Source organism: Carcharhinus amblyrhynchos, chromosome 21 (assembly GCF_965287045.1).
Source record: "Carcharhinus amblyrhynchos chromosome 21, sCarAmb.v2.hapA, whole genome shotgun sequence".
NCBI classification, from domain to species: domain Eukaryota; kingdom Metazoa; phylum Chordata; class Chondrichthyes; order Carcharhiniformes; family Carcharhinidae; genus Carcharhinus; species Carcharhinus amblyrhynchos.
The window spans coordinates 18,304,432-18,328,778 of NC_137344.1; the positions used below are offsets into that span (position 1 = coordinate 18,304,432).

General features: G+C 43.2%; 2 protein-coding genes across 2 annotated transcripts in view; one reads left to right on the forward strand and one right to left on the reverse strand.

Annotated features, from left to right (window-relative positions):
* Nucleotides 1–8,831, reverse strand: part of LOC145356667 (transmembrane channel-like protein 7) — a 48,133-nt gene extending 39,302 nt beyond the window's left edge. Inside the window, 2 exon segments of the mRNA XM_080209533.1 lie at nucleotides 3,805–4,060; nucleotides 8,715–8,831. Of these exon segments, the coding sequence (XP_080065659.1) occupies nucleotides 3,805–4,060; nucleotides 8,715–8,754 (296 nt within the window). The 5' untranslated portion in view covers nucleotides 8,755–8,831.
* Nucleotides 8,832–19,197: 10,366 nt separating this feature from the next.
* tmc6b (transmembrane channel-like 6b) overlaps nucleotides 19,198–24,347 on the forward strand; it is a 95,642-nt gene continuing 90,492 nt past the window's right edge. The window contains exon 1 of the mRNA XM_080209534.1: nucleotides 19,198–19,477. The gene's annotated coding sequence lies outside the window, so the exon portion shown is untranslated. The remainder of the gene's footprint in view (nucleotides 19,478–24,347) is intronic.

Below are 24,347 nucleotides of genomic sequence, written 5' to 3' on the forward strand. Positions count from 1 at the left end.
AGACCAGCGCGCTGCATTTGTTTTACAGACAAATTGCAATAGATTATAATGAACTAAACACATCCGAAAAATGAAGCCAGTTGCGAGGGATATTTAAGCTGTATCCTTCTGAAAGATTTCCCTTTATTTGTAGTCACCACCACCAAAACAGTTGTATTCATTCTTCTCTCTATGCCTAACTATTACAATGTTATAAGGACAAAAAGGTTGGAAATACTCAACAGGTCAGGCAGCGTCTGTGGAGAGAAACAGAGTTAACATTTTAATTTGATAATCTTTCCCAGTTCTGATGAAAAGTCATTGAGCTGGAAACTTGGCCTGTAATTTTTGTGTCCCGGGATAGAGTAACTGAGGCGTACCCCAAAAATGCTCTGGAGAAGGCTGGAAGTTTCCTAGTGAAGATTACATGGCAATTACCCAGGAGGTTCAAATCTCTGATGGACAATTGCCCTACATAACCGTACCCCCCACAGACATGCCGACCTCCCCAACCCGTCATAAGCAATGGGCTGTCTCCGCAACACGTCAACCACCAGTCCCAGAGGAATCCATCCCCAAACTGCCTGAGATATCTCCTGAATGCCCAGCCACCCTCCTACTGTCCTCCCCATTACGCCAACCTCCCCCCACTGACAAACAACGCTTCTCATTGATGACCTCCCTGTGTCCATCCCACCCCCCCACCCCCACCCCCCCCCCCCCCCCCCCCCCCCCCCCCACCTTTAAACTTACCTGTTTTATGGCAGCTGGTGCCATAACAAAATGGGACATGTCCTCCTTCCCACCAACACTCCAGGTAAGTAGGTATGAATGGAGTGACAATCCAACTCAATTGTCACTCCGATGAAGTTATGGCCCTGTCAGGACCAAATAGTTTAGCTCTGTCCAGTGAATATTATCGCAAGTTGACCAATATCAAGGCAAAGGGTTAAGTGGTGATTTGATAAGTCTTCTCTTCAAGGTCCCACTTGTAATTCCGAATTGGAATACTGAAATCTTGCATAGATAAGCTCAGGCAATATGTTCGCAAATCCAGTTCCAATTTTCCATTGTCAAAATTATCATCTTAAAGCCAACTTAACCACAAAGATAGTCGACTTACCACTCCCATTCCCACTCCTCCACCAAGAGGATAGTCATTCATTAGATAATGGGAAAATGGGGAAGTTATCCCAAACTCAGTGTATTCCAGGTACCCGCAGAAACCATCTCATAAGCAGCAATATTACTAAGTAGGAAATGTACGAATGCATAGCAATCATTTGACCATCACATGGGCACACTCTTAACTCGACCAGCCATATTAATACATCATCAATATGAACATGTGAATTGGGAGCAGGAGCAGGCTACCCAGCCCTTTGAACCTGCTCCACCATTCAATAAGATCATGACTGATCTGATCATTTCTCCAACTACACATTCCTGCCAATCTCTGATAACCTTTGACTCTCTTCTTCGTCAAGAATCTGCATTAAAAATATTCAATGACACAGCTGCCTCCACCCCTCTCTGGGGAAGAAAATTCCAAAGATTCATGATCTCCTAATCAAAAAAATTTCTCTTCATTTAGTCTCTAATGCCTTATTTTGAAACTGTGTCCCCTCGTTCTAGATTCCCCCACCAGGAGAAACAGCTTTTCAGTATCTAGCCTGTCAAGTCCCCTCAGGATCTTACCTGTTTTAAAAAGATCACCTCTCAATCTTCAAAATTCCAATGGATGCAGGCTCAGCCTCTCCAACCTTTTCTCAGAAGACAACCTTGCTCTATCCAAGGTATCACTCAATTGAACCTTCCCTGAACTGTTTCTAATGCATTTATATCCTTTCTTAAATAAAGAGACCAAAATTGTACACAATACTCCAGATGTGGTCTCACCAATGTCCTGAACAACTGTCACAAAACATCCCAATTTTTAAATTCCATTCATCCTGCAATAAACATAGAATCCCTACTTTGCAGAAGAAGCCCATTCAGCCCATCAAGTCTGCACCGTCAACAATCCCACCCAGGCCATATCCCCAGAATCCCACATATTTACCCCACTTATCCCTCTAACCTATGCATCCTTGGACACTAATGGGGCAATTTAGCATGGCCAGTGCATCTAACCCAAACACCTTTGGACAGTGGGAAGAAACCAGAGCACCCGGAGGGAACCCGCGCAGACAGGGGGAGAACATACAAACTCCACACAGACAGTGACCCAAGTCAGGAATTGAACTCAGGTCCCTGGAGCTGTGAGGCAGTAGTGCTAACCATTGTGCCACCGTGCCACCCATAAACAGTAATGTTATTTTTGCCTTCCTAATCATTTGCTTTACCCACATATGAACTTTTCTTGATTCATGTGCCAGACACTCAGATCCCTCTGTATCTCAGGTTTCTGCAATCGCCATTTAAATAAGGTACTATTTTTCTATTTTTCCTGGCAAAGTGAACAAATCCACATATATTCCATCTTACATGACCTATCTATATTCCTTTGTAAACTTCTGATGTCCTTTTCACAACTTACCTTCCTACCTCTCTTTGTATCATCAGCAGATTTAAAACAACCTCCCATTCAGTCCCTTCATCCAAGTCACAGTCTGTCTGTAAGAGCAAGTTAGAGTCTAGGGGCAGGATTTTCCAGCTTTGCTCATCCCTAAACCATAAAATCCCGCCAATGAGTCTACCCATGGTACGGCCCTTGCCCGCTCAGATTCCCATGGAGGGCAGGGCAAAAATTCCGGCCTCAGAATTCTATGGAGAGTAACTCACTTCTCAAATTCCCAAAGCCAACACACCACAAATTACTCTCCAAACCACACGTTATCCAGACTTGGACCTGTATCGCTGTTTCTTCACGGCCACTGGGTCAAAAACCTGGGATGTCTTTCCTATCAACACTATAGATGCATCCACACCAGATGGACTTCAGAAGCTCAGAAAGACAGCTCACCACCAGCACCTTATCAAGTGCAATGTGGGATGGACAACAAGTGCTGGCTTTGCCAACACTGCTCGTATCCCAATTAAATAGTGGTTCCACGGGATGAAATCCTGAGAAAGCTGCATATATGACCGTGTGTCCTCATCCAGATGACAGCCTCCTGGAGCTGTCATCCCAAGTTGGGGAAGCAGGAACACATAGTGGGACAGCATTCGAGAAACAAAATAAGGAAGGAGAAGGATATAGGGAAATGAGCAGATATCATGGATGTTTAGGATAATGGAATACACTGGAGTAAAGGCATTCAAATGATTCAAGATCTTTTGTCAAAAGTAGGTGAGTCCAACCTTTTGAAAAATCCTAGAATTTTTGAAGTCTTATTCAGCTATTTCTCATGAATAAATATTGTGGAAATAGCATCCAAATTTAAATAGTTTCTGCATAAAACTGCTAGACAGTAAAGGTGTCTATATCTCACCAATCATTATCAATATCTTATGGTACAGTGGATAGTATTCCTGTCTCTGAGCCAGAAGCTCCACGTTCGGGTCCTACCCCAGAACTTGATGGCAAAGGAAAGTGTACTCATCACGTGGCCAAAAGGTTCAGTATCAACAAGCACTCAACCAGTAAATCTTTCCAACATACCAAGGACACACAGCAAGTGTGACAGACACTCCTGGTCAGCTGTGCTTGGTGTGGAGTGATGTCTCTCAAGTTATAAGCCTCTGGCTGACAGGCTAGCAACTTGTTCCAGGAAAACCATTGCTGTGGGTGCTGACAAAAGTCTGCCTTGTGCACCAGTAGATGCAGGAAGTGATACAACTAAACATCAGTACAAGTTATCACTGTAAAGAGACAAAACAGACCTCATTTTTCTTTTTTCCGCCAGAGTAATAGGAAGTTCTCTCAGGGGTCGTCTACTGTCTTCACATAGCAGCAGCTCTTCATACGTGAACTGTAAAGGTGGAATCTCAAGTTCTGAGTCCTGTCTTGAAGGATACTGTTCATTTTTGGGAGACGAATATTGTGTTCTTCTTCTCACCGTCTTGTTACTGGGCAGTTCCTGGAAAATGCCAGTTTGATGATAGGGATGCAGAGAAACATTTGACAATGAGTCCCCATCTGTCAAGAAAGAAAAATACCTGTTTGTCCAGAGAAATTTTTAAACCAGTCTGTTCTGCCATTATGGGTATAAAATATGATGGGGGTCACTGGTTTATAGGAAAGAGTCATGATGTGGAGATGCCGGCGTTGGACTGGGGTAAACACAGTAAAAAGTCTCAGAACACCAGGTTAAAGTCCAACCAGTTTATTTGATAGTAAACCCACAAACTTTTGGAAACACTGTTCCTTCGTCAGGTGTGTAGAAGGTTCTGATCAGAGAAGTGCTGCACAGATGACTTCTGGGCAAAGTTATAGCTCAAAGAATAAAAGATAATGAAGATGATATGAAATTGATTAAGTGATAGGAAACAGTGAGTAATAGTCAAATGATGTTTCTTGGGCTAGAGGAAAGCTTGAAATGGAGTTCCCCAAGTGTAGTGTTATGACCTTTGCTCTTCCTGTTATATAGTAATGCCCTACACCTTAGTGCTACAGCACACAATTTCAATATCTGAGGATGATACAAAACTTGGAAGCTTTGTGAACAATGAGGAGGATAGTGTAGAATTTCAGAAGGATATAGATAGATTGATGGAATGGGTGGACAAGTGGCAGATGAAATTTAATTTCGACAAGTGTGAAGTGATTCATTGTAATAGAACTTAGAGAGGCGATATAAAATAAAAGGTACAATTCTAAATGGGTGCAGAAGCCACCCTGAATGATTTTTGTACATTTACACTCAGACTTGCATATATGTACATAAATCATTGGTGGTGGAAGGACAGATTACTAGCAAGGTCAATAAAAATATGGTGTAAAAGCAAATTACTGCGATGTTGGAATCTGAAACCAAAAGGGAAAATGCTGGAAAATCTCAGCAGGTCTGGCAACATGTGTAGGGAGAGCGAAGAGCTGATGTTTTGAGTCCAGATAATACTTTGTCAAAGCTTGGGGACCTCACCATTGTGCAGCATTTGATAGCTGATATCATGTTTACATTGCAGCATGAGAAGCAGCTACCTAGGATTTGAGCACTGTAATAAGCTCAAACTTCTATCACACACAATCACCTTGCTGCCTGTCAAACTCAGACTGCCACCATCATGGCATTGGTGTATAGTATGCAAAGGGGCTTGGAGGGTGCCTCAGCAATCCAGTAATCTGTCTCCCAGTGAATTAGTAGGATTACTGAGGTGCTGCCACAGGAGTGTGGAACATGAATCTGCTATCCTCTCGTTTCCTCCACCCTGTCACTTCACCATTGCCTTTGCTGTCAGCCAACAAGCCCAGACTGCTGCCACCAATGCTGAGATGGTGCAGGGAAAGATGTGCTGGTTAGATGCATTGGCCGTGATAAATTCACTCTCAGTGTACCCAAACAAGTGCTGGAAAGCGGCGACTAGGGGATTTTCATAGTAACTTCATTGCAGTGTTAATGAAAGCCTACTTGTGACACTAATAAACAAACTTAAAAGGACAGGCTTTGGAGGGGCAGAGTTTCTTGAAATTTTCCTCCATGAATGTCTTCAGTAGCCTTCACTGAAAGTCAGCAGCCTGACTCTCGCCAGTGATGCTGCTGTCAGGCTAGTATGGGGCCATCAAGATTCTCTTCCCCCTTTTCTGTTCCTTGGCTACTTGGTGTATAGCTGGTGGCAAGGGCTATTCATGATGGAGAGGATATGCAACGCACAGCAGGCCATCACAAACCTTGTCATCTCTCTGGCAAATATGGCAGGGTTCCTCCAGAGTGGCTCAGGCAGCAGAAGCATTGTTTCAGCACATTAATGAACTGCTGCACTGCATTTTGTCTGGCAACATGGCATTCATTATATGCTTGCTGTTCACTTGTGCATGGGTTGTGTGCCCAGGTGGCATGGTGGGCACAGTGGTTAGCACTGCTGCCTCACTGCTTCAGGGACCAGGTTCAATTCCAGCCTAGCTGACTGCCTGAGTAGAGTCTGCATGGGTTTCCTCCTGGTGCTCCAGTTTCCTCCAACACTCCAAAGATGTGGGGCATGATCTTACTGCTCGTTCGTGCCATGCTCCCACTGCAATAAATGGAGATTTGGCTTGTCACCAAATTCTCCGACTTCTCTGCAGCAGGATGGGAAAATACGTCTGGCATGAATGGTCAGAAAAAAATCGGCTGTGGAAGTTAAATGGATTGGCCGTGCTAAATTGCCCCTTAGTGTCCCAAGATATTTGGTTAGGGGGATTAGCCACGGTAAATGTGTGGGGTACGGGGACAGGGCAGGGGAAAGGATTGGATAAGTCAGAGAGTTGGTGTAGACTCAATGGGCTGAATGGCATCTTCTGCACTGTAAGGATTCTATGATTCTATGACCCAATCATCAGCATATTGTCACCCAGTGGTCATACTTTGATTTGTAGTAACGTCTCAGATGCAACTGGTACAACTGGCTGCCACAGAGTGGAGGCATCATAACTGTTGTCATGCATGAGTTCTGGTTTTGGTCACACAGCAGAAGGAGCAGAGGGAGTGAAACCACTTTTGCTTCTGGTATTCAGCTTCAGCCTGGCATGGTGGCTCGTTGCTAGAGTCTTTTCATATCATTGGCAATGTGGTCCTTCCCCTGTGGGCAGGTTGTACCATACCCTGTATACTTTAGTAACTTGAAACAATTACATAAAGCATTAAATAGTTCTAGAATCATGACAAAAGCCAAAAGACATAAGCCAGAAACTTACTTGATGATCCCTTTTAACAGCACTTGCGGGCGGGTGTGGGGAGTGTTATTGGGGGTGAAGGGGGAAGGTTTGTGGACCTGGGTCCTCCCTGCTACTGAATACATGTTCAGCTGTGTGTCTTCAGGAGAGAACATCAGCTGGAGCACTGGGCTCCGAAATGGAACTGCAGGACTCAGATCAGCAATGCATGGGGTTGATGCCATGATCCACCTGCTCTGTATGCTTCTGGCAGATGTTTACTGTGTGCATATATGAGCTAAAGCCTGCATTGATGTTCCACATGATTCACCCCACAAGCGTCTATGTGCCATGATGCTATTTTGAATCTCAAAGGAGATGGATAGCACTAAGAATAGGGTGCTAATAAGTACAATTTCCTTGTTCAAAGTTTTTTCCTTTTGATGCAACTTACATTTTTCAAACAGTGAGTACCGGTGGAATTATAGCACCAATAATCTGTGTACTCTTGTGCTAATAACAAGATAATATGTGTAATAATAATTATTATTTAAAAATTATTTAATAATAATCTGCTAATATGTGACAACATGGTTCAGTCCTCCAATTCGCCACATTTAAATTCTACCATTTAAAGGAAATGTCAGATAGAATTTTTTTTTTATTCATTCATTGGGCATGGACATCACAGGCTGACCAACATTTATCTCATTCCTAGTTGCCCTTGATCTGAATGGCTTGCTTAGTGGCTAGGCCATTTCAGAGGGCAGTTCAGAGTCAACTGCATTGCTGTGGCTCTGGAGTCACATGTAGGCCAGACCAGGTAAGGACAGCAGATTTCCTTCCATAAAGCACATTAGTGAACCAAATGGGTTTTTCCAACAATTGACAATGGTTTCATGGTCATCAGTTGATTCAGATATTTTTTACTGAGTTCAAATTCTACCATCTGCCGTGGTCCCCAGAAGGCACCGTAGTACAGCGGTTAACACTGCTGCTTCACAGCGCCAGTGAGCTGGGTTCATTTTCCACTTGGGTCACAGTCTGTGTGGAGAGAACTCCCAGCCTGTCCCGAAAGCTTGCAGCTTTTGCTACAAATAAACCTGTTTGGACTTTAAGCTGGTGTTGTGGGATTTCTTTCTGTTTTACCCCAGTCCAACACTGGCATCTCCACATCATGTGTGGAGTTTGTACATTCTCCCTGTGTCTGCGTGGGTTTCCTCACACACTCCGAAAGATGTGCTGGTTCGGTGCATTGACCCAAACAGGCGGTGGATTGTGGCAACTAGGGGAATTTCACAATAACTTCATTGCAATGTTAATATAATCTTAGCTGTGACGAATAAATTAACATTAGAACATTAGCTGAGTTTCTGGATTAATAGTTCAGCAATAAAACCACTAGGCCATCACCTTCCCACCATTTTTCCCCATTGACACAAAGGGAAAACTCACTGGGCCACTTTCATCCAACACCTCACAAGCTGCAACCTCTCAACAACAGGAATACTGGTTGTACACGGTGAGGTATCTCAGACCACATTTCAGAAAACAAAATAAACCTGAAGAATGGTAACTTCTTGGGAACAAGTAGCCTAATTGTCTCTGCGGGGAAAAAATCTGCAGCTAAGGGAAAAGCTACCGTTACAGCCAGAGGAGCAGAATTAACAAGATGCCGAGAATAAAAGAAGTAATGACTCTTATCTCTCAACTCGGACTGAGTGTTGAAAATACTTCCCTTCAGTCGAGCCTCTGGTGACCACATTTTATGTAAATAAGTACTTGTGTTGTTTAATGTTATAAGACATGAAGTTCAACTTGCGGATTAAAAAATTAAAATCAATGCATGTTGTGTTCATGTTTTGTTACTTTGTTAAATTAACGCCCACAAAGACGAAAGATTGTGCAAAACAAGTGAGAAGGAATCATAAATCCTGATCATAACCTCAAAAATACCACACTGATGATTATCAAAGTTCAAAATTATAAGTATCAATCTCACCTGAATCCACATCTGTAAAACGTACAGTCCCTTGCTCCATATTTTCCAATTGCTCCCATTAGATTTTGCGTATACCAGACAGAACCGTCATTTTAATAGCGACATTTCAGCCATCACTCTAAACATCCTCATTTTGTGCGTTATCCATACGTCAAAGACCAAGCCAATCATGTGACAGGAAGCAGAGATACCGCACAGTTTCCTTAAATGAAGAGGTAACAGTCACACAAAACTGATAACATGTATTGCAAGCTGAAAGGAAACAATGGGACTAAAAGATTATCATTAAATCATGTGCCTGCTATAAGCATTTGACTCAGTGTGTCACCATATCACACGGATAAGCTCAAAACACTTCAGACACATTTGTCATTTCCACAATGCGGGAAAAGAATCGATGTAGGAAACAAGGGTAACAAGCTACATTTGTATTGCACTATTAATAGAGAAAATTGTTCCAAGACCATCACCTTGCAGAGACACAATCAATCAAAAAAATGGCCGTCAAACCAAAGAGCGAGATATTCAGGTGACTAAAAGATGTGGGTTTTCACAAGGGTCTTACAGAAAGATTTACAGGCAAAAAATGCATCTAAAGGCCCAGTAAAGCAGGTGGAAGCTTTGCTTATTCTACACTGAAAGAGCACCGCTCTGCATTTTGGTTGCAGCTCTTCCATTGGTGTCCAAGATGCATGCCTGAAATAGTTAGTGTGATTTTTGCATGTGCAAATAGGGGCTAAATTCTTGATTGAGGTCTATTCACACAATTGGTCTGCAATTGACCGCAGCATTGTCGCCAGGAATTTCTCCAGACTCTTGGCTGGAAAACATGTGGCCCTTATAAATAGAAACTTCTTGACAGACAGAGAACATGTTTTCGCAGAAAGGCGTAGTATCTGAGCAGATGGAGTTTTGCAATCTCTGGATGTGTTGATTCAGATGCTGCCCAGTTCCTTGGCCATAAGATCTGTGATTTTGTGTGCAAAAAAAAACTGCTTGCTCATGTATTTATGAGGAGATGCAGCCAATGATAAAATATTTATTTTTACCCTTTTCTGTAAAATAAAACTCATTTTGCTGTTGTGGTTCACTGGAACAGGTTATGACGTTTTGTGCGACGTACATTTCGCTGAGTGATGTACAGCAAATCTGACTTGTCCAACAGGGGGGTATTTCATAATCTCTTGTGGTAAACAGCCTCAGTTTTCTGCTGAAATTCTGCTTACTGACCTCGTGGGCTTTCCCTCGATTCAACGATGAAATTTGATTTGATTTGATTTATTATTGTCACATGTATTAGCATACAGTGAAAAGCATTGTTTCTTGCGCGCTGTACAAAGCATACCACTCATAGAGAAGGGAAGGAGAGAGTGCAGAATGCAGTGTTACAGTCATAGCTAAGGTGTAGAGCAAAATCAACTTAATGCAAAGTTCAGGCAGCAGGGAAGAACCTGTTCTTGAATCGGTTGGTACATGACCTCAGATTTTTGTATCTTTTCCCAGCAGAAGAAGTTGGAAGAGAGTATGCTCGTGGTGTGTGGGGTCCTTAGTTATGCTGGCTGCTTTGCTGAGGCAGTGGGAAGTGTAGACAGAGCCAATGGATGGCAGACTGGTGTGCGTGATGGATTGGGCGACATTCACGACTTTTTATAGTTTCTTGCGGTCTTGGGCAGAGCAGGAGCCATACCAAGCTGTGATAAAACCAGAAAGAATGCTTTCTGTGGTGCATCTGTAAAAGTGAGTCGTGGCTGGTGACAGTCATAGCTGACATGCCAAATTTCCTTATCATCTATTTAGGATTGCAAATTTCTGGGCCCTTCATGTGACTGAACAAGCATTCAGGCAAAAGGCCTACTAAGTCAACACTGATGAACTAGACAGCTTTGATTAACTAGATAGCTAAAATCTATCTCCCCCTCACCCCGCCAATTCCTGTTTTGTCAACTGTGAATTGGCCAATATCCCAGGGGAGGACAGAGAAAACACTTCAAAAACACTCTGAAGAACAGCAGCATTTTTGTAATGACTGTGAGGAGCTTGCTATCAATTATTCAAAATACCACATCCACCAAACTGCATCATGCTTTGAGTAATACTGAGGCAGAGTGGCAGCAAAGAAAGGAAAGGGAAACAAATCCTGCATCCTAGATCCCACTATCCCACTGCCCCCATATTCCCAAAGATATGCAGGTCCGGAATTAAAGCTCGATGCAGTTTGGTGGATAGGTTGTGACCATTTTGAATAATTGGGAGCAAGCTCCACCCAGTCATTATGTAAATGCTGCCACAGTTCGAGTAGAGCCTCAGGCTGTGATGGAAGCACCTTCTTTGTCCTCCCCTGGAATGCTGGCCATTTCACAGCTGAAAAATCAGGATTTGGTGGGAGAGATGATTTTCCACCATCCAGTCAGTATCCAGTTCGTCAAAGTTGACTTTGCAAGTGTTCTTCCTGAAAGTTTGTGGAATTAGCATCAAGAAAACACACCACTGTTTGTTTGCCTGTCCTCAATTGAATGCAGAGGATTGTAACACAGACGTTGCTGATGGAGTTAATCCGGTGCTGTTGTCTGCTTCTGATACACAGTCCGATATAGTACAGGTCAGGAGTATGGTGATGATAACTGCCCTGTACACCTAGTATGTTTGTTGATATGCAGAGGTATCATAGCTAGTCCAGTGTTGGAACTCTTTGCCAATGCTTGTCTTTTAACGGAGGTGGCTGCTAATGTTGGGAAATGTTCAATATATTCCAGAGTCTTTCCCTTCACCATATATGACTGAACAGGTATGGGTTTATATATGAATTGTGTCATGACAATGTTCAAAGAGAACATCCTGTTTCTTTTATGCAGGATGTGGAGATGCCAGCGTTGGACAGGGGTGGGCACCGTAAGAAGTCTCACAACACCAGGTTAAAGTCCAACAGGTTTATTTGGAATCATGAGCTTTCAGAGCACGGGACTCACCTGATGAAGGAACAGCGCTCTGAAAGCTTGTGATTCCAAGTAACCCTGTTAGACTTCAACCAGATGTTGTGAGATTTCTTACCGTATCTTTTATGCAGAATTGAGAGATCAAAATTGACTTACAGATCTGGTGCAGAGAGGGCAATGACACTGCAGTCACCCACAAACTGTAGATCATGCAGGCTGATAGTTGTCAGTTTAGTTTAGGCATGCAGGAAACTGAGGTGAAAAAGTTTTCCATCTCAGCAGTGTTTCATTCTGACATCAGACGACAATTGATCTTTCATGAGGTGAAAAGTCACTGTCAGGTAGATTGCAAATAGTAGGGGGTTATCACACACCTTTGAACCTGGTCAGGATTTTGAAGTTGTGTCTCTTTCAGATCTCCTGCCCAGGATAGTTGCGGTCATTGTCACAGTTGTACAGACATGTTGATATCATGACTCTTTAAAGAAGTTTTATTTCTGAAACAAAAACTATCCTTTAAAAAGACTGAGGTTGGAATTTTCCAGCCATTCTCACTGCCGGGATCGTCTGCTCTGGCTGATGGCGACCGCCCACCGCGCATTTCCCCATGGCGGAGAGTACATAGAGTGGGAAACCCCAATGGTGGGCCACCTCCACCAATGCGATACATGCCACAAGATGGCATGCGTGGAAAATCATGCCCTGAATCAAAATGGACCCTGATGATCGCCTGACTCCTTCAGTGGATTTTAATACTTATCTTGATTCCTGAGAGAGTAAAGAGGACACTCTTTCTGCCATTGGCTCATTGTCAGACTGGGATATAAACAAACCCCCAATGACACTTTCATTATAAAAATACAAATTTGCCTTTTCAAGAAACAAAAAATGTTGCAGTACTGAAATCCCTGATGGGGAAAGGGTCCAACCGCTCTAAGGGATTATCACAATGGCCTATTTGGACTATGACTCAGTGCTGATGTGAGGTCACACGTTACAGTGGTCATCTTCGCTCTCTGCTGAAGATATTGCGAAGAACATTCAAACTGTTTTTCAGAGAGCTGTATTCAGAGATGGATTTAATTCCATTGGAGAGAGAGAGTGAGAGATGACCCCAGCACAAGCAAAGCCATTGGGTTGGTGTAGTTAATTAAGCAGCTAAAGTGCCTTACTTGGGGAGGCAATGGTCTAGTGGTATTATTGCTAGACTATTACTCCAGAAACTCAGCTAAAATTTTGGGGGCCCATGTTCGAATCCTGCCACGGCAGATGGTGGAAATTGAATTCAATGAAAAAATATCTGGAATTAAGAACCTACCATGAAACCATTGTCGGATAAAGGCATCTGGTTCACAAATGTCATTTAGGGAAAGAAATCTGCCATCCTTGCTTGGTGTGGCCTACATGTAACTCCAGAGCCACAGCAATATGGTTGACTCTCAACTGCCCTTGGGCAACTAGAGATGGGCAATAAATCCTGGCCAGTCAACGACGCCCATGTCCTATGAATGAATTTTAAAAACTACAGTAACTTGAAAGAGAAAAAAGGAGCCTGTCCACTCTCCTTGTTCAGTTTTCAAACTTATCCGAGAAACCGGAGCACCTGGAGGAAACACGTGCAGACACAGGGAGAATGTGCAAACTCCACACAGACAGTTATCCAAGGTTGGAATTGAACCTGGGTCCCTAGCACTGTGAAGCAGCAGTGCTAACCACTGTGCTGCCGTGCCATCCCTTTATTCGTAAAATATCAAAAAAAATTGCAAAACCTTGCTCAGTTGAAAATGTCTGCATTAAATGACATGGCTTGCTCTCTGAAGAATCTGCTGTCTTCATTTATATCTGGTTATCTTTGGGTTTAACCTTTGGATCATTTGGACCAATTGAAGTAATTGCTGGTGAAGTCTCTCTGTCGTCAGTGTGAACTCCTACAGTTCCCTAACTGAGTTCTCCATGTGACACTTTTCTGAAATGCACCCACAGTTGATACAGAAACAATAGATTTGTCATTGTATTATCTACAAAAAAAAAGAGGTTGGACACATACTTCAACACACTGCAATTATTTTTATCTTGCATTTAATTTCCGAGTTTCAGTTCTCTGTAAATATATCCAGTTCTGCTTCATGTTGATATGGAATAGTTGAAAACTTTCCATCACCTAAGCATGTTGGTCAAATCTTTTATGACCTACACGTATCAATACAAAACCTGCAATCAATTGGAGCAACTTACTATACTGAGGATGCAGATCTGTCAACACTGAAGAAATGTTAAGGAAAGGGAACCTGCATTTATATAGTGACCTTCATATCCTCAAGGCATTGCAAAGGGCTTCAGGGTTTCACAGACAATGAAATACTTTCGAAGAGTAGTCAGTGGTTTACTGTAAGAAAGCACAGCAGACAACTGGCACAAAACAAAATCCTGCATCCAGACAAAGGATCAGAATCCATCATATATTTGTTTTGATTTAAGGATAAATGTGGGCCAAGGCTCCATAATGCTATGGAATCTTTTAGGTCTACCTAATACCAAAGACAAGGTTTTGTTCTGCAACTGAAAGACTGGGTGTGCAGAACTGTCTCAGTACACAGCATTCGTATAGATTCTGTCTTTTAGCCTTGAAAGCACAACCATCCGTCCCAGAGGTATGGCTTGCTGAGTTAAAAACTGATACACACAATCAGCCTTTGTTGCAAACTTGCTTGAGCGTATGAATTATTTCCTGTGTACTGATTAAAAATAGATCACAGTAAACAAATGTATTGAGAGGCCTGTTGAAATGTAACCTTTACAAGAAGACAATAGCATTGCAGCTATTTTAAGGTACTAATAATCCAATGGCATGGAATAGACATGCGAGTTAAAATCCTGTTAAGACAACTGGGGAATTTAAATGCACTTCATTAAAAAGGCGAGTATCTGTGATGGTGACCATGAATCTACAAAGTTGCGATCTGCTTCACTAATGTACTTTAGAGAAAGAGGTTTGTTTGGTCAACATGTGATTCCAGACCCACAACAACATTGTTGACTTTTAACTGTCCCCTGAAGCCACTCCATAGTATTCAAGAAATAGCTGATCCACCATCTGCTCAGGGGAATTAGAATAGGGAATCCGTGCTACTCTTGCCAGGTATCCCGCGACTGAGTTTTTAAAAATGGTAGGAGGAGTGATTCTCCCAGCCCATTGCGCTGTCCTACAATGGGCTGGGCGACATCAGCAGAGGTCAGTCAGTAGGCTCCCTGCTGGTGCCAAGGCCCTCATGCATTTCCGGCTCTACATTTTTTGGAGTCACCAGTTCCGATTTCTGGTGTGGAACTGATTTCAATTTTTAAATTTGTATTTACAGCTCATTAGTGGGCCCGGGACAGACGTCTCCAGGCCTGCTAGCCCCTCCCCTTCCCAGTAGTGGGGCTTTCAACAGCCCCCCATGAATGGGGAAACTGGCAGCTGATCCCGCTGGAAAGAACAGAGGCCATGGAGGCCCCACAGAGGATCAGGAATAAGGGGGAGGGGATGCCCTTGGGTGCCAGCCTGGCCCATTGGCACTGCCTAAGTTAAGCACCTTGGAATGGCCCATCAGGCATCAGGCAGTGCCAAGGGGGCAGTGCCAGAGGGGGCAGGGCCTATTGGGGGCTGGGACAATTGGTGGGGGGTTCCCGCTGCTGCTCTGCACAAGGATCAGTGGTGAGGGGGGGAAGGGGGGGGTGTCTGGGGCTGCGCCATTGGGGTGGGGGTTTCGGCTGCCTGGCATCAGGACTGTGAGGTGTGGGGTGGTGGTGGTGGTGGGGGAGGGGGGGGTTGAGGTTGCCGGGGAGGGGGGGTGGTCGGGACTGCCGGGGCAGGGTGCCGAGATCAAAGTGGACTGGGGGGAGGTGAGGTTGGCCTAGAAAGGTCCAGGAGGTCAGTGGTCAGGACACTGGGGGAGGGTTGGAGGGACAACGATGTGGGGTTGTGGGGCTGGCCAGCGATCAGGAGGCCAGTGGTACGGGCCACTGTGCACGTGCTGGTCTCTGCTCTAACAGATTGGTGCTAGCCTCTCCAGCGGGAATAGGCACCGCCCCTGATTTTCAGTGTGAATTTCGCTAGTGCACTCTGCAGTGCTCAAAGTGTGCGAGATTCATTCTGAAAGTCACACTAAGTTACTCCAGTTTTCACACATATTCAGCACGTTTTTTGGGAGAATCACCCCTTGCTATCATTATTCCTGCTTTATAAAACCTGACAAATAGCACAGGAAAAATTTAAATCTGAATTGTTTATAACAGGCAGCTGGATTGAAATTTCAGAAAACTTTCTGATATCTGCCTAAAAAGAGTGGCATGATGGCACAATGGTTAGCACTGCTACCTCCCAGTGCCAGGGACCCAGGTTCGATTCCTGGCTTGGGTCACTGTCTGTGCAGAGTCTGCACGTTCTCCCTGTGTCTGTGTGGGTTTCTGCCAGGTGTTCTGATTTCCTCCCACAATCCGAAAGACATGCTGGTTAGATGCATTGGCCATGCTATATTCTCCCTCAGTGTACCAGAACAGGCACTAGGTGACTAGGATATTTTCACAGTAACTTTGTTGCAGTCTTAACGTAACTACTAGTGACTCTAATAAATAAACTTTAATAGAATAAGTAGGAAACTTGCTGCATGTTAAGCTTTAGCAGGACATTAAAGAAGAATTAGAGGATTTTTGCTGAATTTTCAGAATGGTTTTCTGTGCACTGCTCTCAACCACTCAAGCTGGAATTAAGAAACAAATGACTGAACTTTCTCATGAAATCTGGACTCAGACTAACCCAAGACAAATCAAATAGAACATTTCAAATAAAATACTCCAAGTTGCTTACAAAACTACAACTATTTCTAACAAGAAGTTCTGACTAATTATGTGCTCTAAACTACAGCTTGTATTTATATAGCACCTCCAGCATAATCAAATATCCCATGACATATAATCAGATTGCAAGAAAAAACCCAACATGGAGACAAAGGAGATAGTACTTGTGGCTTAAGGACAGAGGTGGATGGAAGAAATTCTAGAGTTTACAACCTAGATTGTGAAGGCACCAGTGAAGGAAATCAAGTTCTCAGAGGGTTGGCAGAAGTTACAGAGATGGAGAAGAAGGGGGCAGGGGTATAAAGCCATGGAGAAATGTTAAATATAAGATTGAGAATTTTAAATTTGAGGCATTGGTGGGCCAAGGGGCCATGTAAACTAGAAAGCATGGAGGTGAAAGAGGAATGGAAATTGCTTTGAGATAGGATGCAAAGGTTTTGGAGGAAATTAAGTTATTTGAAGTGGAAGATGGGAGACCATTCAGGAGTGCATTGCAGCAGTTGAGTACAGAGGGAACAGTAACATGGATGAGGGTTTCAACAGTTGAGGGAAGGGCAGAGAGCTGAAATATTATTGAGGTGTAGTAGGTGATGATTGTGACCAAGCCATTGTGGTCAGATCGCATGGGGACAAATAGAATATCAAAGTTACATACAGTTTGAGAAAGGTGATGGCATTGATGGCTAGGGAGTGGAGTTTGTGGTAGTGACCATCCACCTGGGCTCCGGTTTCTCCAATGTTCAACTTTTCTTTTATTCTGTCATGTGAGGTACGTGTCACAGGCATTTGTTGTCCATCCCACATTGTCCTTGAACTGAGTGAATTGCTCAGCCATTTCAGAGGGCAGTGAAAAGTCAACCTCTTGGAGTAACATGTAAGGCAGACAAGGAGAGAGCTGCAGTTTCTCTAAAGGTCATTAGTGAATCAGATGGCATGTTACAAAAGCCAATTATCATTTACGGCACCATTACTTCCAATTCCAAATATTTTATTAATTAACTGAAATTATTAATTAATGGAATTTAAATTCCACCAGCTGCCATTTGAACCCATGCCCAAGGGGTGTAGGCTGGATCTCTGGATTACTGGACTAGTGACATTAACACCACAAGACATTCTCCCATTCCCTGGAGGAAACTTACATCCATCTGATATTCCATATTCGGACTGGCAACTAATGCCACACCTGCTGAAGGTGGCATGCAAGGTGATTTTCAGCAAGATTGCCATCCACTCTGAGCAGCCAGGGAATGAAGAGCTCTGACAAAGAGTCATCTAGACTCAAAACGTTGGCTCAATTCTCTCCCCACAGAGCAGCATGGTGGCACAGTGATTAGCATTGCTGCCTCACAGCGCCAGGGACCTGGGTTTAATTCCCAGCTTGGGTCACTGTCTGTGCAGAGCTTGCATGTTCTCCCCATGTCTGTGGGTTTTCTCTGGATGCTCCAGTTTCCTCCCACAGTCCAAAGATATGCGGGTTAGATGCACTGATCTGAATAGGCACTGGAGTGTGGCAACTAGGGGATTTTCACAGTAACTTCATTGCAATGTTAATATAAGCCTTACTTGTGACGAATAAATAAACTTTAAAAGATGATGTCAGGTCTGCTGAGATTTTCCCAGCATTTTCTGTTTTTGTTTCCAATTCCAGCATCTGCAGTGTTTTGCTTTTATTGATGGAGAGGGGATGGTGGGAGAGGGGAATTAGGGGGAAAGGATAATGAGGGAGGTGGAGATGCGTAAAGGGGATCTTTGGGGGGTGGAGAGGAGGGGTAGGCGGGAGTGGGAAATAAGGGGGAGGGGGATGGTGGGGAAGGAGGAATTGTCTGAATGGGGATCTTTGGGTGGTGGGTGGGGAGGGGATATTGGGGGATAGAGAGGGATGTTTGGAGTTAGGGGAGAGTATGGTGGGGCAGTTGGGTGAAGGGAATCTTCGATTGGGTGTGGGTGGGGAAGAGGTGTTGGGGGAATGGCAAAGGGGTGGTGGGAGTTAGGGGAAGGTGATCGTGTGGAAGTGGAGTTGGGTGATGTGGGTCTTTGGAGGGATGTGTGAGCAGGGGGTGTTAGGGGGATGGAGAGGGGAGATGGGAGTGGGGAGTTGGGGGAGGTGAAGTTGGGTGAAGGGGATCTTTGGGAGTGGGTGGGGAGGGAGTGCGGGAAGGTGGGGAGGGAGTGGTGGATGTGGGGAGTTGGGGAGGGGATGGTGGGGTTAATATATTTGGAGACATATCACTGGCAGCCGAAACCTTAAATTAGAGTGAATAAATGAAGGCTTAGCTGAAAGGTCGCTGACCCGTCACAAGCAAGAGTCAATCTTTTTATTTATGAAACAGTTTACAAAAACAAAATACATTAGATTTACAAATTACAAACCAGAATACAATACCATTTCCTGATAATAAATTATAGAGATAAAACCTGATATAAAACAACAAACATGCCACTTTTAATACAATAGCACAAACAACATAACACAAAGATGTGGAGACGTTTGGTGTTGTGAGACTTCCTACAACAGCAAAACAGCTCGTAAGCATTGTGAATTACTCACAACAGGCCTTCCAAGATTGCAAACAAGTCATGACTATAAAGCAGCACAAGCGAGAGTCAGATTTCATTTCGACAACGATTACACTCAATGAAAACGAGATACTGTATTTAATTGGTGGCAAAGTGCAACTTGGGACGTCCTGAGGGGGCGCTTTAAATAATGCAAACCTTTCGTTTGGAATGTGAAGTGTAGAGCAGGCGAGCAGTCAGTCGCAGATTAGAAGGCTCCAATTTGTTGAGAGGGGGAAGAGTTTGATGGAACTAAAATGTTAGTGTTTGATGGGGAGCGGTTGTCGAAGGGAAGGTGAACTACATCTCCCAGCAGGCTGAGGCGGAGCGGTGCTGGCATTCACTGGCGGGGAGGCAGTGGAACAAAAGTAGCAGCAAGAAGCGAGAGAGAGAGAGAGAGAGCAGGCGGGCAGAGTGTCTCACACCTTCACTCAGGTAGGAGCTGCTTTCTGTTACATACAATGTTTCGAGGTTGCATTTGGTTGGCGAGTTGCTTAACAAACTGGGACAGAATCGATCACTTCGCTCAGGAAAGTCTTGGGGCGAGTGTTTCATTTGTTTCCCTGCCGTCCGGTTGCCCGAGCAGATTCCAGACAAAAAAGTTGCCTTTCAAACCCTAACAAGAGAGGGGGACACATTTCGGAAGCTTATTTATTTCCATTACCCCACCCCCCCGGCCAAATGCAATCCTGCATCGTTAAGTTCTCTTTTTTTTAGTTTTTTTTTAGAAACGAAATAACCACTTCACGTTTGGAAGCTCCATAGCTTCAGCCGTTGAGTTAAAACCTGTTTAGAATCGATATATGGGCTTCCTCTGGGTATACACAGAGGGGTAAAGAAACTTCAGAGCAAGCTGCTTGGTATCTGGATGCATGGCAGCTATATTTTTTTCATTCTTGGCAGGAAACCAATATTAATTGTAAAATATTGAACACAGAAGGGAGGGGGAGGGAGGCTGATGGGGTATGTCAGAACAAATTGAGCTGTTGCCCAGTGGCAATTGACTAAACCACTGGTATGTTTTGTGGTGTTATGTGCTCTCAAATTAGAGGGGAGAAGTCTAGATTGGCCCTTTTGCTTTTCATCTGTTCATTAAGTGCGTGTAAGTGTGGTTATTATGAAGAATAACATCTGTTGGAAAAAAAAACCTGTTTTTACAGTCAGCCCTGCTGTGTTTCATGCCATTATTTTGAATGTGGTATGGAAAACTGTCCACCCAATTTCACAAACATTCTTGAGTGCCAAAAAGCAAGCTACCTGGTTCTTCTCTCTCGTTCTCTCATAGATCCCTCTTCTCTCATATTCCCCCAAAGATCCCTCGCAGGTACCTTGTCCCACCCAAAAGGATAAGAACACCTTCTCCTGACTTGTTTAATTGCTGAGCAATCGTTCTTGAAAGCTTCTTACGCTCAAACATGCCTGAGTGAAAGTCCAGAACTATTGACATTGCATTTTTAATGATGTTCACCTTTAATTTTAAAGCAGTTTTGGTTTCCTTTTCTGAGGAAGGATGTTCTTGCTCTTGAGGGACTTCAGTGAAGGTTTACCAGGCTGATTTTGGGGATGGTGGGACTGATGTATGAGGAGGGATTGGCTAAGTTAGGATTGTTTTCGCTGGAGTTCAGATGAGTGAGGGGGGATTCCATAGAGACTTATAAAACTCTAACAGGACTAGGCAGGGTGACTGCAGGAAGGGTGTTCCTGATGGTAGTGGAGTCTGAGGATTCAGGGTAGACCATTTCAGAGGGAGGTGAGGAGACATTTCTGCACCTAAAGAATGGTGAGCCTGTGGAATTCATTACTACAAGAAGCAGTTGATGCCAAAACATTGAATGTATTCAAGAGGCAGCTAGATGTAGCACATGGGGCAAATGGGATCAAAGGTTATGGGGCGAAAACAAAATTAGGTTATTGAGTTGGATGATCAGCTGTGACTAATGAATGACAGAGCAGGCTGAAAGGGCCAAATGGCCATTTCCTGCTCCTATTTTCTATGTTTAATTGAAATGATGTTTTTTAATCACCAGTAATTCAGGAATTATTAAAGGCAATGTTTCAGCATTTTTATAACTATTAATCCTTGATCTAATGAGATTGTTATCTTGTTTTTTTCCAAAGATATTAAGCTTATTTAATATTTAGTCACAATTTAAATACAACTATGATTGGCTACTTGCTACCAAAGGGTTATGAGACATGGTTCATGTGGCCTATTGAATATTAAAGCACATCCTGGCCTTATTGTATTTACTGTTTTGGATGGCATTTGAAAAAAAATACATACGTGCAAACTTACGCAAAAGTATTTGCAGTTCATTCATGGAGTGACTTTGATCTGAAAGAATAATGCTCTGTCAAGTCTGGCGGCTGGCCAGTCTCGCTGTCATCATAAACTGCTCATTGACCAATGAAGTTGAATTAACAAAACCAGCCAAAAGCAGGAGGATATGTTTTCTTTCCAATTTCACATTGCATGACTGCACTTGTCTTGGGCAAGCATGTCACATTGTTGCTCTGAAAGCATTAAAGGACAATGTTTATTACATAAACAAATGTTCATGACAAGAACAAACATCTGTGTGAGGACTTTAAAACAGTATTCTGCCAGCTTGCTTTGCTAAAACCATTACAAATTAAAAGATGAATTAAATGTAATTACAGAAATTATTTTTAAAATATTCATAAGTTCTTAAAGTAATGTGTCTTACTCTTTTCAAAGACCTCACACAGATTGCTAGTAGACCCATAAACACACAATGTTAGTCATGGACCTGTACTTAGCTAATATCTGAAATGTCAGATAATCATAGAATCCCTAAAATGCAGAAGGAGGCCATTCGGTCCATTGAGTCTGCACTGACCATAATCCTACCCAAACCCTACTCCCTTAACCCCACATGTTTACCCTGATAATCCCCCTGACATTAAAGTCAATTTAGCACGATCAATCAATCTAACCTGCACATCTTGGGACTATGGGAGGAAACCAGAGCACCCGGAGGAGACCCACATGGACACGGAATGTTGAAACTCCACACAGACAGTGAACCGAGGCTGGAATTGAACCCAGGTCCCTGGCACTGTGAGGCAGCAGTGCTAACCACTGTGCCACTATGCTGTCCTAATCAGTGAATATTTGAATGCTGTAATGTCTACTGCCAGAAGTTCCTCCAGGGCCCTGTGACAAAGCTTCCATCTGAAAACTAGCCCATATGTTGTGTGTTATAAAATGGAGCTTGCTTCCAGACACCACTGAATTGGAATATTGGCCTTAGTTTTGGATGGCGATTATGTCAGGCCTCAGCTATTTGCAGTTTCCACCCTCTTTCTTAATGACAAGTTTAATCAAAAGAGACAATTGGTTTCAACCATGTCTGTATTTGCTTTCTGTGTGTGACAAACAGGGGTCTATAGGGGGAGGGAAGTGATGGAGGGGGTAGGATGAAGAAGTACAAAACTGTCAGTTCGGGAAAATGTAGTTGACAACAGAGCCCCAACAGACCACATCTGGACCCAGTTCTTGGCAGCACTGATCATATATAACTGAAAGATGCTCACAAGTTCAAGAATTTCCTTCATTACTTTATCAACTCCTGAGCATTTGGTTCTATGTACATTGTGAATTAGAACTTCTGTTTTATTCAGTAGTAAAAGCAATGCAATTTGACTGTAGCATTCATGATACAACACGCAGTGCTATAATGATGGTGCTTGGAAAATTACACACGTGAGCTGTAATATTATTGCAATCAAAACTACATGCCAAGTACATAATGGGTTTATAGTCCAAGAGTGAGGATAATTGCATCCAGTATCTGAAACTTCAAGTGGTTCCATAAATTCAAGTTCCTCCTGACCCCCTCAATTTTGTTTTATCTCCCAAAAGGCGCAGAGTTTGCCTAATGTGACTTATTTTGCCCGAGTCTAATCTGTGTGTGTGAGCATTTCTAGACAGGGTCAGTGGGGAACATTTAATCATGTCTTCAGCAGGAGGTCCACACCACAGCTCTCACATCTGCACCGTTGCAATGGTAACAGGGAACACCTGCATTGCAACAGTGTCTACGCTTCAGGGGTATGCATTGGCTGCAAAGTGCTTTGAGACGTCTGAACAGTGCTGTTTAAATGTTAAGTAATTTCTCCCCCCAGCCCAACCTACTTCTTGCAAAATACTGAGGCAAATGACGTGTGTCCTTGTTGCAGCAACTGAGATTAACTAACTCGGTGTAATGAGACTCAACTATGAATCCTTTTTTATCTACATGGCTTGGTCCTCTAACATTTATCCATGACCCACTATGATTTAAGGGAAAGAAATGGGAAGCCTTAAACGAAAATGCTGGAGCTGCATTGCAAATCTTTTGGCATTTGAGAAGGGAAAGATTAATATTTTCTTCATAGGCCTCATGACCCACCAACAAAGTTAGATTGACATTTTTAAAAACGTTTTTCTGACCATTGTTCTGCTTTGGTAATATAAACTAATTTATATTTCATCTGTGAATGCAAGGTTGATTGAAAAGTACCAACTTTTGATGGCCCTTTTAAACCTGAAGGACAAATTTGGAACAGAATCACAGAACCCTACAATGCAGAAGGAGGCCATTCGGCTCATTGAGTTTGCACTGACCACAATCCCACCCAGGGCCTATCTCCCATAACCCTTTGCATTTATCCCAGCTCGTCCCCATGACACTAAGGGACAAGTTAGCATGGACAATTTAGCATGGCCAATCCACCTAACCCACACATCTTTGGAGTGTGGGAGGAAACTGGAGCACGTGGAGGAAACACATGCAGACACGGGGAGAATGTGCAAACTCCATACAGTCAGCGACCCAAGCTGGTAATTGAAACCAGGTCCCTGACGCTGTGAGGCAGCAATGCTAACCACCTTGCCACTGATCTAAACTAGTTGGTCTTTGTGACAGAAACAAGATCATAAATTTGAATTTTGGGCAATTGCCATACTCTGTGGTTTTTATGAATTTTGCCATTTTGTTAATAAATGCTTTTAAAAAAATCAATTCTTTACCTCAAATCTATATTGTTGCTGATTAGCTGTTGCACTGACACCTTAGCTTGTACTGGTTGCTGGCTTAAGTCACTGACAGTTTATTAAATAGCTGTACAACGCTGCATTATTCACAGTTGATCGTAGAACTCTTTTTTCCATCATGTAAAATGGTTCAGTTTGTGGATTTTGTTTTACAGTAACTTCAGTGCAGTGTTAATATAGGCCTACTTGTGACTAATCAATAAACTTTACTTTAAACTTTACTTTTACAACTTTGATCAGAACTAG